The sequence below is a fragment of the Bombina bombina genome, chromosome 5, assembly GCF_027579735.1.
Source record: "Bombina bombina isolate aBomBom1 chromosome 5, aBomBom1.pri, whole genome shotgun sequence".
NCBI lineage: Eukaryota > Metazoa > Chordata > Amphibia > Anura > Bombinatoridae > Bombina > Bombina bombina.
The window spans coordinates 536488757-536506356 of record NC_069503.1 but is presented as its reverse complement, the minus strand read 5'-3'; the positions used below and the strand labels follow the sequence as shown (position 1 = coordinate 536506356).

Below are 17600 nucleotides of genomic sequence, written 5' to 3'. Positions count from 1 at the left end.
GCAGCCTCAGAGGCAGCAGATCTGTTATGGAGCAGCGGTCTTTAGAGTTATGGAGCAGCATGCACATTACAGTGATCTGTCCCTTTAAAGCTGTGTGCGCAGGTGGCGAGCTGCCCTTTAAGGTTGCGCTGCGTGCACCTTATAGTGATCTGTCCCTTTAAGGCTGTGTGTGCAGGTGTCGAGCTGCCCTTTAAGGTTGTGCTGCGTGCACATTACTGTGATCTGTCCCTTTAAGGCTTTGTGCGCAGGTGTCGAGCTGCCCTTCAAGGCTGTGTGCGCAGGTGTCAAGCTGCCCTTTAAGGTTGTGCTGCGTGCACATTACAGTGATCTGTCCCTTTAAAGCTGTGTGCGCAGGTGTCGAGCTGCCCTTTAAGGTTGCGCTGTGTGTACATTACTGTGATCTGTCCCTTTAAGGCTGTGTGCGCAGGTGTCGAGCTGCCCTTTAAGGTTGTGCTGCGTGCACATTACTGTGATCTGTCCCTTTAAGGCTTTGTGCGCAGGTCTCGAGCTGCCCTTTAAGGCTCTGTGCGCAGGTGTCGAGCTGCCCTTTAAGGTTGCGCTGCGTGCACATTATGGTGATCTGTCTATTTAAGGCTGTGTGCGCCGATGTCGAGCTGCCCTTTAAGGTTGAGCTGCGTGCACATTATGGTGATCTGTCCCTTTAAGGCTGTGTGCGCAGGTGTCGAGCTGCCCTTCAAGGCTGTGTGCGCAGGTGTCGAGCTGCCCTTTAAGGTTGTGCTGCGTGCACATTACAGTGATCTGTCCCTTTAAGGCTGTGTGCGCAGGTGTCGAGCTGCCCTTTAAGGTTGAGCTGCGTCCACGTTACTGTGATCTGTTGCTTTAAGGCTTTGTGCGCAGGTGTCGAGCTGCCCTTTAAGGTTGCGCTGCGTGCACATTACAGTGATCTGTCCCTTTAAGGCTGTGTGCGCAGGTGTCGAGCTGCCCTTTAAGGTTGCGCTGCGTGCACATTACAGTGATCTGTCCCTTTAAGGCTGTGTGCGCAGGTGTCGAGCTGCCCTTTAAGGTTGTGCTGCGTGCACATTACAGTGATCTGTCCCTTTAAAGCTGTGTGTGCAGGTGGCGAGCTGCCCTTTAAGGTTGCGCTGCGTGCACCTTTTAGTGATCTGTCCCTTTAAGGCTGTGTGCGCAGGTGTCGAGTTGTCCTATAAGTTTGCGCTGCATGAACATTACTGCGATCTGTCCCTTTAAGGCTGTATGTGCAGGTGTCGAGCTGCCCTTTAAGGTTGAGCTGCGTGCACATTACTGTGATCTGTCCCTTTAAGGCTTTGTGCGCAGGTGTCGAGCTGCCCTTCAAGGCTCTGTGCGCAGGTGTCGAGCTGCCCTTTAAGGTTGCGCTGTGTGTACATTACTGTGATCTGTCCCTTTAAGGCTGTGTGCGCAGGTGTCGAGCTGCCCTTTAAGGTTGTGCTGCGTGCACATTACTGTGATCTGTCCCTTTAAGGCTTTGTGCACAGGTGTTGAGCTGCCCTTTAAGGCTCTGTGCGCAGGTGTCGAGCTGCCCTTTAAGGTTGAGCTGCGTGCACATTATAGTGATCTGTCCCTTTAAGGCTGTGTGCGCAGGTGTCGAGCTGCCCTTTAAGGTTGCGCTGCGTGCACATTACAGTGATCTGTCCCTTTAAGGCTGTGTGCGCAGGTGTCGAGCTGCCCTTTAAGGTTGCGCTGCATGCACATTATGGTGATCTGTCCCTTTAAGACTATGTGTGTGTGGTGCTAGTTGACCCTTTCAAGGCTGTGGTTTTTTTTTGTCTGTCCCTTTAAGACTGTGTGACCAGGTGCTATCCTGCCCTTTAAGGCTGTGTGGACATTATTTCCTCAGCAGTTTGTACAGTTGTTAGTTACTAAGAGGGCTGCTTTAAGTGTCTGTGTACAGTAAACAATTACAAATGTATAAAAAGCTGTAGGCTGAGGGTTTGATACAATGTATCCATGTAGGTGAGCAGAGCTGGCTGGCTGGGGAAAGTCTATGGGGAAAACAGGGACTTTACACCCCAAAATATGGCTCCCCTTTTTGTTCCTGGAGACACAAACATTGCAGCATTGTTGGTAGCCCTCATCTGAACCCCCACGCCAATTTTTGTAGGAAAATAATGAGATATGGCTGAGAAAATGATTTAGAACGCTAAACTAAGATTTTACCAAACAATTGATATATAAATCATACCAATGCAATGAAAACAAATAAATACATTGAATAAACAGAAATAAAATAGCATGTTCTGGTTCCACAAGATAGTGGAGCAGTAAAAAAAACAAATGTCATTTTTTTTTTTTTTTTTGTCAATACGCAGCCAATCAGCAGCGTATGCTGCACACGTGATTTTACTGTAAGCGCCGCTGCCGATGCGGAGCCAAGCGCTGAGTGATATGATATGTTTGCCTGAATTGCGCTCTTCAAAAATCTTCGCAAAAAACACATATAAAATAAACATTAAAACAAAACAGTTAAAAAATATAACGTTTATTGCCCCCGTAACTAAGCTCTGTCACTGGCCAAGGATAAATAGCCAGATACAGGGAGTTATCATAAACGTTTATCTATAATACCTTTTAACTAAATATGGATTCGTTGCGTAATAATAAAACAAAAACTATATAAAAAATATTTCGACGTTTGCTGACTAGAATAAAAAATTTATTCAGATATGAAAGTATCATATATTACGCGAGCAATTTCAATTAGTAAACTTGAGACGGGCAGACTAAAGTGACAACTCCGTCCTGTAGAACATTTGCCCAGAAAGAAAATGGTCGCCGTTGCCTCTATCAAACAGTTATGCCTGAGAAGTCGAGAAGTCATATGAGAGAAGTAGGAAGCGTAGCGTAGCACACTTGTAATATTATGTTTTAGCTTCCATGTGGTCCAGCTGGGGATGCAGTGCGGTGGCAGGACTCCTAGGGGCACTAGCTGCATGTTCTGCCAAATTGGCTTTGGGCACAGATTACTTGAGGGATGCCTGTGAAGCTGCAGTCTGGGAGTTGGGAGAGGGCATCTGCGATTGGGTAAGTGACTGCAGCTTAGAGGGAAGCATAGTGACAAGTGCACTGACATGCAGAGATAATTATAACTGACAAAATGACACAATAATAAGAATTGTTAAATATAAGTATATTAGTTTTTAAAAGATTTTTTTTCTACAAAATGAATCGGATTCACGTTTATATTCGTGAATAAAAGTATGAAAATATTTACACTTAAAAGCTGAAAATACTGGTTTTGTCAGTTATAAAACATTTTTTCATTTCTAAGTGACAGAGCATATGCTTGCTGTGACTGATAGGGACAACCCTGTTGCTATTGGCAATGGCTTTTTTTTTTTTTTTTTAGAAAACACATGACCAATATGCAGTTGTCTGGACCAAAGGTACAATACATTTATCACACACAAAAGAATATCAGATTTTTATTTTATTAAAAAAAAAAAAAAAACACCTTATAAAAAGCGTGCAAATTAAAAAAACCTGGCAAACACCTGGTTCCCAGGGGCGAAACTACAGGGGGTGCAGAGTGTGCAACTGCGACTGGGCCCCCAAGGGTGGGGGCCCAGCTTAAAAAAAACCCCAAAAAAACGTTGACCTGCTACTGCCTTCAGTGATATCATGTGAGTGTGATGTGATGCTTCACTAGTGTCTTTGTCTCTGACTACAGGGGTTAGTGTTTCTGTTTTACCCATTGGTGTTTATGTGTATGTATGTGACAGACCTTGTTACTACAGCATGGGGGGGGGGGCGGGGGGTAAACAGTGTCACTATACAGTACCACTATATACAGTACGGGGGGGGGGCTGGACCATGTCACAGACTACTGTGGTCACTTTATAAAGTACTGGGGCGGGTAGGGTCAGGCCAGCCATCTCACCGGCAGATTACAGACTGTGTCACTGACTCACTATATACAGTACTGGTGGGTTAGTGTCACTATATACAGTAATAGGGGGTCAGACCATCTCACAGACTGTGGGCACAGGGTACCTCTTTTTGCAGATATGTAATCTGATTCACATTTTTTTCTGCATTAAATGTTAAAAATAAATAATAATAAAAAATATGTATCAAATTTACCTTTTTTTGGGGTGGGGTGGGGGGGCCTTCTTAGATTCGTGCACCTGGGCCCTGTGGTTTCTAGTTACGCCTCTGCTGGTTCCTTTAATATATATAGAGTTTGTGTGCCAGTGGAGTGCATATTAGTTGTGTAAGATGAATCAAATCTGCATTGTAGTTATCAGTAGCTCTTTTATCAAAGTCCCATTGTAGTGAATCCCAGAAATACCAGAAGCTGAGAGTAATAACCCATTAACCCAATTTTACCCTTCAATGTGATCTCTTCAACCTGGGAAAAACTCCTTTACATTTAATTAGCCCTTCATCACTATTCCCCATCACAATCGCACTACAATACCTAATGTGCCAAAGTACGAGACGGATAGGACACATACTTGTGTCCAGCAAGCTCCCAGTTGTGCATTACTGGTATCTTACTTTAACCTGAAAAGTACAAAAAAAGTTAAAATGTTGTATAATCACTATTGCTTACTTATAAGACATTATAACATTCTCTTTTTGAACTTTTATAGCCTTTCAATACGCTTGGGCTTACTCCAATACATATTTTTTTTTCTTCCCTTTCTTGTTTCAGGTACACCTGCTGCTTCGTCTCATTTGTATGTGCACGGTCTTTATTTGTAATGCAGTGATGTGGACTTTATTTGCCAAGGCATTAAGGCTTTCTTCATCTTCAGCAACTGCAACAGTGACAACAACTGCCTCAAATTTTGTGTCCTCAGTACGTACTGCCTTAGATATTATCTTATGGCTTGGTATGAGTAATGCATTATTTTTCAAAACTCTAGATGGCATTTAGGTACCCCGGACTATTTGTATCATTAAAACATTGCTGCTCTCTATAGAAATAGTGCTATGGAGGCCACTCCAAGCAAGTAATCTCAGGCGCAGGGTGTCCCAGTAACTGGACGTCTGTCAGTGGGGTGCATTCATTACATGAGATATTCACTCAGGTCAATGTTTATCTCATGCTGTTGCTGGATGCTTGAATGTGAGGCTATCCAACAACAGTGCAGTGACAGTCAAGTATGACTGTTACTGTGTAAACAACCATTGTGACAGCCAATCACAGTGATTGTATACTTAAAGGCACATGAAACCCACCCCACCCCCATGATTCAGATAGAGTATGCAATTTTAATCAACTTTCTAATTTTACTTCTTTCATCAAAATGTTTTTGTTCTCTTGGTATCGTTCATTGAAACAAGCTCAGGAACATGCACATGTCTAGAGCACTATATGGCAACAGTTTTGCAAGAATGTTATCCTTTTGCAAGAACACTAGATGGCAGCAATATTTCTGCCATGTAGTGCTCCAGACAACCTTCCTATGTATCTCTTAAAACCAGTGCTTTTTTGTTTAACAAAAAGTGCAGCTACTCATTGATATATTGTGCCCCCTTGTGTGAGTATTTACATGATTGCAAATATTACCCGTTATGAGATTGCAGAGGTGGTGGTACTCAGTACCAGTAAATACACCCAAAAAAAATGCCCTGCTTACAACAAAGAATATCATGGGAACTAAGCTAATTTGATAATAGATGTAAATTGGAAACGTTTTTAAAATTCTGCACTCTGTTTGAATCACAAAAGAAAAGTTATTTGTTTCCTGTCCCTTTTAAACTTGAGCCTATATAATGGTATGCTTCAATGCGGCAGTCCAGTGATGCCCAATATATGGCTACATTACAAGGGGAGCGCTATTTTAACGTGCACCCGTAAAGGGGAGATTTTGCGTTCGCTGGTATTACTGAGTAGAGCACAAATATCGTACTTGTGAAAGCGCAATTTTGCACTCCACTCGCAAACTATGCCATATTGTACCATGGTCATGCGATCAGTTACAGAAAGTCACAGTGATGAAATGTAATAAATGAGAAGCAATTGTTTTGTAAAAATGGCCTGTTTTGACCCCTCCTCTAGCTTTCAGCACCTATGTCATACATTAAACTTTATTTTAACATAGTTTTTTTTTTTTTATTATAATTTTTCTACACTTGGTGATAAGAGTTAAATTAAAAGTACCAAAATGCATCTAGGCAAATACCCTGGGGTTTCTAGAAATATATATTTTTGTGTTACAGTTTTGGATTGGGTGACTGCTATTAGGCTTTACTGTCCAGGCATAACAAGTTTTAGTTTTAAACCAATAATTCCGTAGTATTTAGCCTATATTTGCTATAAATAAAATGGAAACCTATACAATTTAGGGGTGTGCATCTTCACTGGTCTCACGATTCAATTCAATTATGATTATCCTGTCAACGATTTGATTCAATTCCGCGATGCATCACGATTACTGCCCATAATTTTCATGAACTTGTTCTTGTTCTATTTCATATTTTTTATATATATATACAAACAAAATATATATAAAAAAAAAAAAAAAAGCACTCACTGGTTTTCAGATAACATATCCAAATATACTTTATTAGTATAGTATATTTGGATATGTTATCTGAAGACCAGTGAGTGCTTTTTTCTTTTTTGGCTGATGGATTTCCCCACAGAGCACCCTGGCAGTTGATGGCAGTTGGTGAGAGTGCATATACTTTTTCCTGTTTTTGGCTATATATATATACACATACGAACTATATATATATATATATATATATATATATATATATATATATATATATATATATATATATATATATACACATACGAACTATATATATATATATATACACACATACAAACAATATATATATATATATATATATATATATATACACATACGAACTATATATATATATATATATCAATATATATATATATATATATATATATATATATTTATATATATATATATATATATATACACATACGAACAATATATATATATTTTCTTCTGTGAAAAGCACACTGGTCTAAAAGAGGCTGCTTCCGGGTGGTAAATCGCCATAGAACAAGCCACTGAGCTGTTGTTCGTTCCTGGTAGAGCGCTTCTCTCTTTGTATGCAAATTATATATATATATATATATATACACACATACGAACAGGATACATATATATATATATATATATATATATATATATATATATATATATATATATATATATACACATATTGTACAGTAGTGGTCAATTTTCCATAAATCGGGGGAAGGCCACAGGAAGGTGGTTATTCCACCCCTCTTCTGTATAGCCAAGACTCTGCTGACCTCGGTGCTTCCTCTCCCCAGTATGCACTGAGTCTGGAGTTCCAGAATAGCTTTGTCTCCCTAACTACAGCTGCATGTTCAAGGGAGTCTGGCTCTGGGTTTTACACAAGCTGCACCACATCAGGACTTGCTGTGCACACTGCACAGATATTGACACGGAGAGCACTCCAAGTCCAACAGACCGCCCCTCTCACACACAAATGTTCTGGTCAGGAATTTTTATGACACCTACTGCCAACAGCAGCCTCATGTAAACAGTGAATCTTTTCTTGTATTATCGATTCACTGTTTACTGTTGCGGTCTCTGCTCTGCTGTATGTTTGCTCTCATATCCCTAGCTAACAAGCATTTATGGGTTGCTATTAGATATAGTAAGTCAAGTTTTACAAAAGTCACACAATTGCCTCTCAAAATGTTGAAAATAAAGTATAAATTGTGCGACTTTTGTAAAACTCGACTTACTATATCTTATAGCAACCCTCAAATGCTCGTTATCTAGGGATATGACAGAGAGCAAACATGCAGCAGAGACCCCAACAGTAAACAGTGAATCGATAATACAAGAAAAGATTCACTGTTTACATGAAGCTGCTGTCGGCTCTTTAGGATATAGGTGTCAAAAATTCCTGAACATTTGTGTGTGTGTGAGGGGAGGTCTGTTGGAGTGCTCTCCGTGTCAGATATCTGCACAGTGTGCATAGCAAGTCCTGATGTGGTGTGGCTGTAACCATGAAAACTGCAAGCCGCTGCAAAGCATAAGGACAGATTGATCCTTATGTCGGCTTCTCTGAATATACTGCTCTTTGAGAGAGGCGGGGTCACGTGACGTTGCGCGATGACGTCACCCCTGAATCGATTCAGGTCTGCACTGCATCGATACAGCATCGTTAACGGCTGCATCACGATGCATCACTGAATCGATTATTTTCAGCAGTCTTACTATACATAGGTATTTTTCTTTACCTACATTAGTAGAAAATATTACAAAGAAAACTGCACAAAAAGCTTCTTTATTTAGGATGTCACAAGAAAGCCTTTTTTGTTTGTTAGAAAACTGTATGTAATATTTATGGATAAACCTAACAAGAGAGATGGTGAAACCAATAGAGTGCTAAAATGCCAAAATTGAGTAGTGCTGGCTGATTGGTGGCTACATTTAGACACTAATCAGAAAGTGCTACCCAGGTTCTGAACCAAAAATGGGCTGACTCCTATGCTTACATTCTTGCTTTTTTAACCCCTTGAGTGCTAACGACGGTTCTGAGCCATCGCAAATTGTCTCAGGTGCTAACGACGACTCAGAGCTGCCGCTAGCACTCTCCCATCTTGAGGGAGATCTGGGGGCTCCCACCTGCTTCTACCCCGGCGATCGGGCCTGTATAGTGACAGGCACGGGGCTTCACGTTTTGCGCAGTAACGTCACGCGCAGTGACGTGATGACGTCACTGCGCAACTTTATTTAAAAATCACAATGAAAAGTATAGGGAAAAGGGGCATGCTGCTTAGAAGCCTGTATCTTAGGCATCTAAGCAGCTACAGACCCCCAAGACCCACCGTTGGAAAGGTTATCACCTAACCTTTCCAACAGTATAAGTCTTGGGGATCTGACTCTTTTTTTTTTTATACAAAGTTAAAAAAAACAGAAAACTCAAATCGGCTTAGCACCCAGGTGGGAAAGTGCTTAGGACTCAAAGGGTTAAATAAAGATAGCAAGAGAACTAATAAAAATTGATAATAGGAGTAAATTAGAAAGTTGCTTGAAGGGACAGTCAACACCAGAATTTTTGTTGTTTAAAAAGATAGATAATCCCTTTATTACCCATTCCCCAGTTTTGCAAAACCAACACAGTTATATTAATATACTTTTTACTTATGTGACTAACTTGTATCTAAGCATCTTCTGACCGCCCCAATCACATGACTTTTAGTTATTATCTATTGACTTGCATTTTAGCCAATTAGTGCAGTGTCTGCCACTAGCCACGAGCGTGATCACAATGCTATCTATATGGCCTACATGAGCTTGCTCTCCCCTGCTGTGAAAAGTAAATAAAATAGAGGCGGCCTTCAAGGGCTTAGAAATTATCATATGTGCCTTCCTAGGTTTAGCTTTCAACTAGAATACTAAGAGAACAAAGCAAAATTGTTGAAAAAAGTAAATTGGAAAGTTGTTTAAAATTACATGCCCTATTTTTTTGGACTTGACTGTCCCTTTAAAATTGAATGCTCTATCTGAATCATACAAGTTTAATTTTGACTAGATTTTTCCTTTAATGCACAGAAACTGAGAAAAGCCTTTGCCCTTAAAAAGGACATGAAACCCACATTTTTTTTCTTTCATGATTCAGACAGAGCATACCATTTTAAACCACTTTCCAATTTACTTGAATTATTTAATTTGCTTCCTTCTCTTGTTTTCCTTTGCTGAAAGGTTTATCTAGGAAAGCTCAGGATCAACAAAGAACCTAGGTTCTAACTGCTGATTGGTTGCTGCATATATATACCGATTTGTCATTGGCTCACCCATGTCTTTAGTTAGCAACCAGTAGTGCATTGCTGCTCATTCAACAAAGCATACCAAGAGAACAAAGAAAAATTGATAATAGGAGTAAATTTAAAAAAATGCTTAAAATTGCTTGTTCTATCTGAATCATGAAAGAAAAATTTGGGGTTTCATATCCCTTTAAAAGGAGGATTGCACCCAAGTTACACAGCTGCACAACCCCATTTGTTATTGCAACAGTAGGGAGAGTTCAAGGGACATAGAAATGAAAATTAGTTTCCCAATTTAAAGTGATGGTAACCTTTATAGTATAGGAAAACTAATTCTGAAACTACCATTTATTTTAATACTACTTTCATTCCACTACATGCATCATTTTTGCACAATTTAAGATCTGTACTCATCTTTGGGATTGATATAATCATAGATTCTAAGAATTTATTGCAAAATAAAAGGCTTAGTTAAATACCTGTAGAAGAATTGGTAAGGTATGAGCTTTTAAAATAGGCTGGATAATCTATCTGGGCCCTAGCAATTTTTAAATCTTTAATGGCTATGACAATTTCTTCCAGAATATAAAAGGTAGACAGTGAATCAAGAACCTCCTCAGGAACTTGGGGGAGGGACAACAAAAGTCTTTCGAACGTCTGGGCATATATCAGTTAACATTAAAGTGAAAGTTAATTTACACAAATGAAAACATAGCATTGCATAATACACATGTATATTAACATAATCGCCAAGTTTTTTTTTTGCTAAAAATATCTTATTTTGTATTTTTATTCACTAACGTTTTATGCATCCGTTTGATTTTCGTCTCCTCCCATCTTCTTCTTCCTGGATTTTCACTCTCTACGTATAGAGCGTTCCCACCCGCTCTATACGTCACTTCTCTTGCGCGTTCACAATGATCCAGTCCATTTGCGCATGCGCGATGTCCGCATGTTACCCGCAATGCGAATGCAATTGACCGGACTACTGGGCTACAATGCGCATTAAGTACTGAAGAAAGTGCGCATGCACGAATCGGCCATGAGCATCAAGCTGTCGGGGATGCCGAAAACAAGTCACGCATGTTCAAATCAAATGTTAAGTAAATGACGTAGTGTCACGGCCGCCTATCGGCCAGAATCTCAATTGGAGGGTATTGCCACGTGATGAGGATGTAAAATAGGAGACGAAAAACGGGTTGATTTTGCCGCAAGCAATAAGCGGATAAAAATATAGAAATACTTCAATTTGAAAAAAAAGTTAGCAAATTCATGAATGAACCTCACACTCAATTTAAATAATACATTGAATACAATTGAGCAAGTCTTGAAAGTTAACCTTCACTTTAACATAGAAACCAGAATAATGTAAAAGCAAATACTTTTCAAATCTCATTAATGGAAGTTCAATCCATATATTGTAATTTAAAATATCCTGTTAACTTTCACACTTGTCTTAGTTTTTTAGTCAGTTTCTCAGCTGGTACCACCTTTTGTAAAAGAAAGAGTTGCTTCAGATGGTGTAAAGCCTCCGACTCGTTGAGTCTCTAGATACAAAATCTTTACTCAAAGCTCACTAATTTCAGCTGATAAAGTTCTGTCTGTGGCTTGTTTGTCACTGTTTTCGAGAAAATGTAACTTACAATAGAGCTATATGCCTTTTCTTTTGCCCCAGCAGAGCATGCCGTCTCACTTTTTACGACTCCTATTTACAACGTAACGCAATGAAAGTGCTTAGTGCAATGTATGTCCTAGTGATTGATAGGTATAGCCAGCTCTTTAGAGGTCTGTAGAATGTTGGAAGATTAAAAAGATAAAATAAAGTATTTTTCGCTAAAAATACAATGTCCCTTTAAACAAAAATGTTTTGAAAGAAATCCTTGGAAAATGACTGTACAGTATATGAGGAAGTTTATGAGCATGTTTCATTTACCTATATTTCTAACTTAATTAAATGTGGTCTGATAAATCATAATAATAATTCAAGAGAATAAGAATCTGTTGTAACGTTAGTACAGGGAAGTGAATTTGATTTTCAGAGAATGAGATAACACCATATTTGAAGTTGAAGGCCCTTCCCTTTTAAAAATACACAATCTCATTATTATTTTTAGAGTCTATTCTTTATGACATTGGTTTTCCAAATTGCTCTTTACTAACTACTTCTAGAGCGTGTGCAATACTATAATAGTCCAGAAGAACAACTTGGTAACGGCTACTGAAAGAATGCAGGCAGATAAGTCACATTCTGGTATGCCAAGGTCGAGAATTTGACCTTAAAGTGAGATTCTAATAAAAAAAAATGTCATGCTCTTCTAGTGTATGTTAGGGGTATAATTTTTCATTGTTTATCCTAGCTAACAAATTCTGAAAATGAATTGAACCCATAGGTAAAGTTCTGCTGGATCATGGGAGCCAAAAGCATTTTATGAATCTACCTAAGTCTGGCAGCCATGTTTGACTGCTGCTCTGGGAAGGTTCTGTTTTGGAGCTACAATAATGTTAACACATAATTAACAAGGGACACTAGTGCATAGATAACATGCTATAATGACTAAACAATTTAAGCAACAACAATAGGCTGTGATGCTCAGATGTCCTCAGGCAGCAGCAATCTACTTTGTTCTATCTAGGGTATAGCTGACCATGGCTTTGCTCTTCCGTATTAAATATATTTTTCCACTCCTGTTTACATTGACTCTACAATTTCTTGCATGCATTCTTATTTCACAAGCCTGGTATTCTTGAGCTTACTGCATGCTGTTGCGTTATTACCAACTGATGTTAAATATAGTTTTTTTTGGAATAGGATTTAAACATACAATATGGTATTGTATTAATTGGCAGAAAGTCCATTTGAAGAATGCAGCAGGACTGTGTTGCAAACCATTTTTAATGCTTCATAGCTCTGCCAAAGTAGTTTGTTACAGTTCTAAAACTATGACATCCTATAGTCAATGACAGACCTGTTTATCTAGATTCCTTATCCTGGCAAACATTGTCTTTTAAAGGGACATAAAACCCCAAATTGTTCTTTCATGATTCAGATAGAGCATACAGTTTTAATCACTATCCTGTTTGCTTCTATTATCAAACTTTCTTTGTTTTCTTTTTATCCTTTGTTCTAAGTAGAAAGATAGGTTAAGGAACGTTCACGTGTTGGCAGCACTATACGGCAGTAGTTTTGCAAGAATGTTATACAATTGTAATGCTTCCTGTCATGTAGTGTTCCATATATGCTCATGCTACCTAGCTAGATATCTCTTCAACAAAGAATAACATGAGAACAAAGCAAAGTTGATAATAGAAGTACATTTAAATTTGTATGCTTTGTCTGAATCACGAAAAAATAAAAAAAAATTGTGTGTCATGTCCCTTTTAACAATACCGCTTTGTTTGCTTTTCTAAAAAATGTATTCCGGAAGGACATTTGTTTACTGTATTGAAACATTTTACAGTAGTGATTTGTTTTGTGTTTTTCGTCAAACTTGGATACATTTTCACAACATTAAAAACAAAGAGCAAGGTACAAGTTTCCCACAAAACAAAAAAAAGTAATATGAGAGAATACAACACATTTCAACAGTGTCTACAGCTCTCCTAGTTTATATAAAGAGTTATTAAAAGAGTCAGTCGTTTAAACTAACCCTCCAACCCTAAGAATATAGCTAAGGCAAGGGAGACTGCCCTATGAAAAAGTTATATGTACAAGAAGAGAAATATTAGTAAGTAAAAGGAGTAGGGGTTTAATACAGTGGTTATAGGACACAAGCATACACCAAAGTACAGCTAGATGGACAGTAGTGATTCTTAAAGGGATACTAAACCCACATTTTTTTCCTTTCATGATTCAGATAGAGCATGCGATTTTAAGCAACTTTCTAATTTACTCCTATTATCATTTTTTTTCTTCGTTCTCTTGCTATCTTTTATCTTAAAAAGCAGGAATGTAAGCTTAGGAGCCTGCCCATTTTAGGTTGACCCTGGATAGCGCTTGCTTATTGGAGGCTACATTTAGTCTCCAATTAGCAAGTGTCACCCAGGTCCTGAACCAAAAATGGGCCAGCACCTAAGCTTTATATTCCTGCTTTTTAAATAAAGATAGCAAGAGAACAAAGAAAAAATTATAATAGGGGTGAATTAGAAAGTTGCTTTAAAATTGCATGCTCTATCTGAAATTTGGGTTAAGTATCCCTTTAATATGAAGGAGATATTGGTATATACATGGTGCGATAATTGAGGAATAAATTGTATTTTCTTAGGGATTGTAATATAATTTAATTATGCATAGTAAAACAACTTTACATTATACTTTTCTTATTAGTTTTGACCCCTTTTCCTGTATTTTAAGTCTGAAAATTAAGAATTTTCCAGTTCTGAAAACCTAAAGAGAACTTGGTAGGATTGATAAGCTTAACCTGCCACATCTCTACCCCTAATTTAAGTTATCTTTTTCTTCTGAGGCCAAACAATGGGGATTTTGTTAACAGAATGATAGTGGTAAGCCTGGACTCAAGTCCCCATAGGCTCTGCCAAATAACTAGGAAGCCAGCTGAGATCATAAGTTGCACCCACCAATTACTACTTTCACTATTAATGTATGTATCTGTTTAACCCTTGACAAGGGATCAATCACTTAAAGTAATCTCCAGAGTGATAGCACCCTACCAATCCGAAAATGAACATGACCAGTAAATGGTGATTACACTCCTATGTGGCCCCATATAGTGGCTGTGTTTAGCTCCAGAACAGTAGAGCATTGTTGGTCAGTATCTGACTTTAACTCACTTTAATTGCAATGCATTGCATAAGTATTTGCCCCCTTTACCCATTGGATCTTTCCACATATTGTAGTGTTACAACCTAGAAGTAAAGGATTTTATTGATATTTGTACCTGTTGATTTACATAACTTACCTCTCACACTTTTAATGTGCAAAATAATTTTTATTGTGACAAGTTAATTTAATTTCTGAGGCTGTTCAGGAGCTCAATCATTATGACCATTTCACCTGTGCTTATATTGGGAAATCCTTTAAAGGGACAGTCTACTCCAGAATTTTTATTGTTTAAATAAACTGCTCCCTTATTTCAGTTCTTTTGACAGACTTGCATTTTAGCCAATCAGTGCAGTCTTATAAATAACTCCATGGGAGTAAGCACAATGTTATCTATATTACACAAATAAACTAGCGCTGTCCATCTGCGAAAAACTCTCAATGCAATGAGATAAGAGGCGGCCTTTTAAAGAATTAGAAATTAGCATATTTATACCTAGATTTAGCTTTCAATAAAGAATACCAAAAGAACAAAGCAAATTTGATGATAAAAGTAAATTGGAAAGTTGTTTAAAATCACATGCTCTATCTGAATCATGAAAGTTTAGTTTTGACTACATTGTCCCTTTAAATTTGTCCGTTAGAGTGCTTTGAGGACTGGAATTGAGAAACGCTGCATTACGGCATAAACTTTGTGATGCAAGCACAGATCCGGCAAACATTTATTTAAAGGGATATGAAACCCCCAAAAAATAATTTTGTGATTCAGACAGAGCATACAATTTTTTCCAATTTACTTCGTTTAACACATTTTTCTGTGTTACCATGATATTCTGTGTTTAAGAGATACCTAGGTAGGTATCTGGAGCACTACATGGCAGGAAACAGTGCTGCCCTCTAGTGCTCTTGCAAATAGATAACATTCTTGCAAAATTGTTGCCATACAGTGCTCCAGACGCATGCATTTGCTTATGAGCTTACGTCCCTGCTGTTCAACAAAAGATACTAATACAACAAAGAGAATGATAATCGAAGTGAAATAGAAAGTTGTTTAAAATTGCATTCTCTATCTGATTTATGAAAGAAAAAACTTTAATGACTGCCAGGTCTTAGAAAAGAGTGAATGATCACACTGATCAAGTCCATGCGTTCTCTTGGAGTTTTGTAGTTTGTACGGTGCAAGGCTCTAGACCACTGCTTTTCAAACCTGCCCTCAGGCCTCCCCAAAGGTCCAGGTTTTCAGGATTACCTTGGATGAGAGCAGGTAAAAGAACCATGGTTACTAATCAGCTAATTGTTTAATCTGTGCTTCAGTTCAGATAGCCACAAACTGTTGCCTGTTAGGGAGGCGTGAGGACAGGTTTGAAAACCAGTGCTAGTAGACCAACAATGCTCTACTGGTCTGGATGTGCTTTTACAACCATGGTGGTTATATGATGGGTCTTGGTAACGAGTATTGTACATTTTTTACAGCCAGTCCAAGCTAATAACACAGGTGAAAAATGTAAGACAATCATTTTATCATACAAAGAAAATAAGGTTTGTTATTGGTTTAAAATAGAATAATTGTAATTTTTGTTGTGTTTACAGGCATTGCTTGGCAAGGTGCTGTTTGGAGAGTCTCGAGCCCTGCTCTGGTGGGTGGGCATCTCAATCACACTCTGTGGCTTGCTCTTGCTTCATTCAGCATCCCCACCACTGGGGGAGAAAAGTGCTGCCAAAAAGGAGAGTTAAATCATTAGAACACAGTCGGAGATCTGGAAGAAGATGCAGGATACATCTCGATTGTCCATTGTTAACTTGAATACGTTTCAACACTCAAAGTTTTAAAGTGACATTAAAATCAACATTTATTCCCCCCAGCAAAATTAAATAACCTTACAATATTAACATCACAATATACATTCGTTATTTATCTTGCAGCTTGTGCTGTAAAATAACTGAAAAGTGTGCTTGTTCCTCTCCCCTCCCCCCAAAAAAAGCCGCCTTCTCCTCCTGGTTGAATCTTAGTGCACACCTAATTATAGAGACATTAAATAATATTAAAAAAACTATCATGGATATGAAAAAAATGCTTGGTTACATGTTGTTTTATATTTTTTTTTATTGTTATGAAATAGGTTAAAGGGACAGTCTAGGCCAAAATAAACTTTCATGATTCAGATAGAGCATGTGATTTTAAACAATTTTCCAGTTTACTTTTATCACCAATTTTGCTTTGTTCTCTTGGTATTCTTAGTTGAAAGCTTAACCTAGGAGGTTCATATGCTAATTTCTTAGACCTTGAAGCCCACCTCTTTCAGATTGCATTTTAACAGTTTTTCACCACTAGAGGGTGTTAGTTCACATATTTCATATAGATAACACTGTGCTCGTGCGCGTGAAGTAATCTGGGAGCAGACACTGATTGGCTAGACTGCAAGTCTGTCAAAAGAACTGAAAAAAGGGGCAGTTTGCAGAGGCTAAGATACAAGATAATCACAGAGGTTAAAAGTATATTATTATAACTGTGTTGGTTATGCAAAACTGGGGAATGGGTAATAAAGGGATTATCTATCTTTTAAAACAATAAACATTCTGGTGTAGACTGTCCCTTTAAATGGACATAAGTCAGTTTTTTTGTTATCATACCCAGATACAGTCATAAACAAAGGAAAGAAAAACCAGAGAAAAAAATATATCATACTTTTGTGGATAGTATACAAGTTGTGTAAAATGACATATGGAAAACTATGCAGTATTATTTTCCTTTGGCGTTACAATTCAAAATTGAAGAGGACTCTTTTTTTAACTTTCCAAATTCCCCCATCCCACAAACATTTTTAAAAAATGAATAAATTAAAATTAATTCCCCCTTCTTCCTCTCACTCTCCCCCCTCCCCCCCATTACTCCCATAAAGCTAGAATTAGGGGAAGTCCCCTCTTAATGTTGCTTCTTGGAAATAAATAGAATGTCGAAAGCAATAGGTTATCATCTTTTGAATTCCTATTAAGAGTGATTTTATTACATCCTCCCATTTTTTAAAAAAAAGATTTAATTTCATTCTCCTTACTTAAATCTACTGCACACTGTTCCAGAAT

General features: G+C 38.2%; 1 protein-coding gene across 1 annotated transcript; it reads left to right on the top strand.

The window, feature by feature from the left end:
• Positions 1-2844: 2844 nt before the first annotated feature.
• Positions 2845-16417, top strand: TMEM42 (transmembrane protein 42). The gene is made up of 3 exons (XM_053713057.1): positions 2845-3021; positions 4655-4801; positions 16110-16417. Exons 1-3 carry the CDS (start codon positions 2875-2877, stop codon positions 16251-16253), a joined length of 438 nt encoding a protein of 145 aa, XP_053569032.1. The 5' UTR covers positions 2845-2874; the 3' UTR covers positions 16254-16417.
• Positions 16418-17600: the final 1183 nt, after the last annotated feature.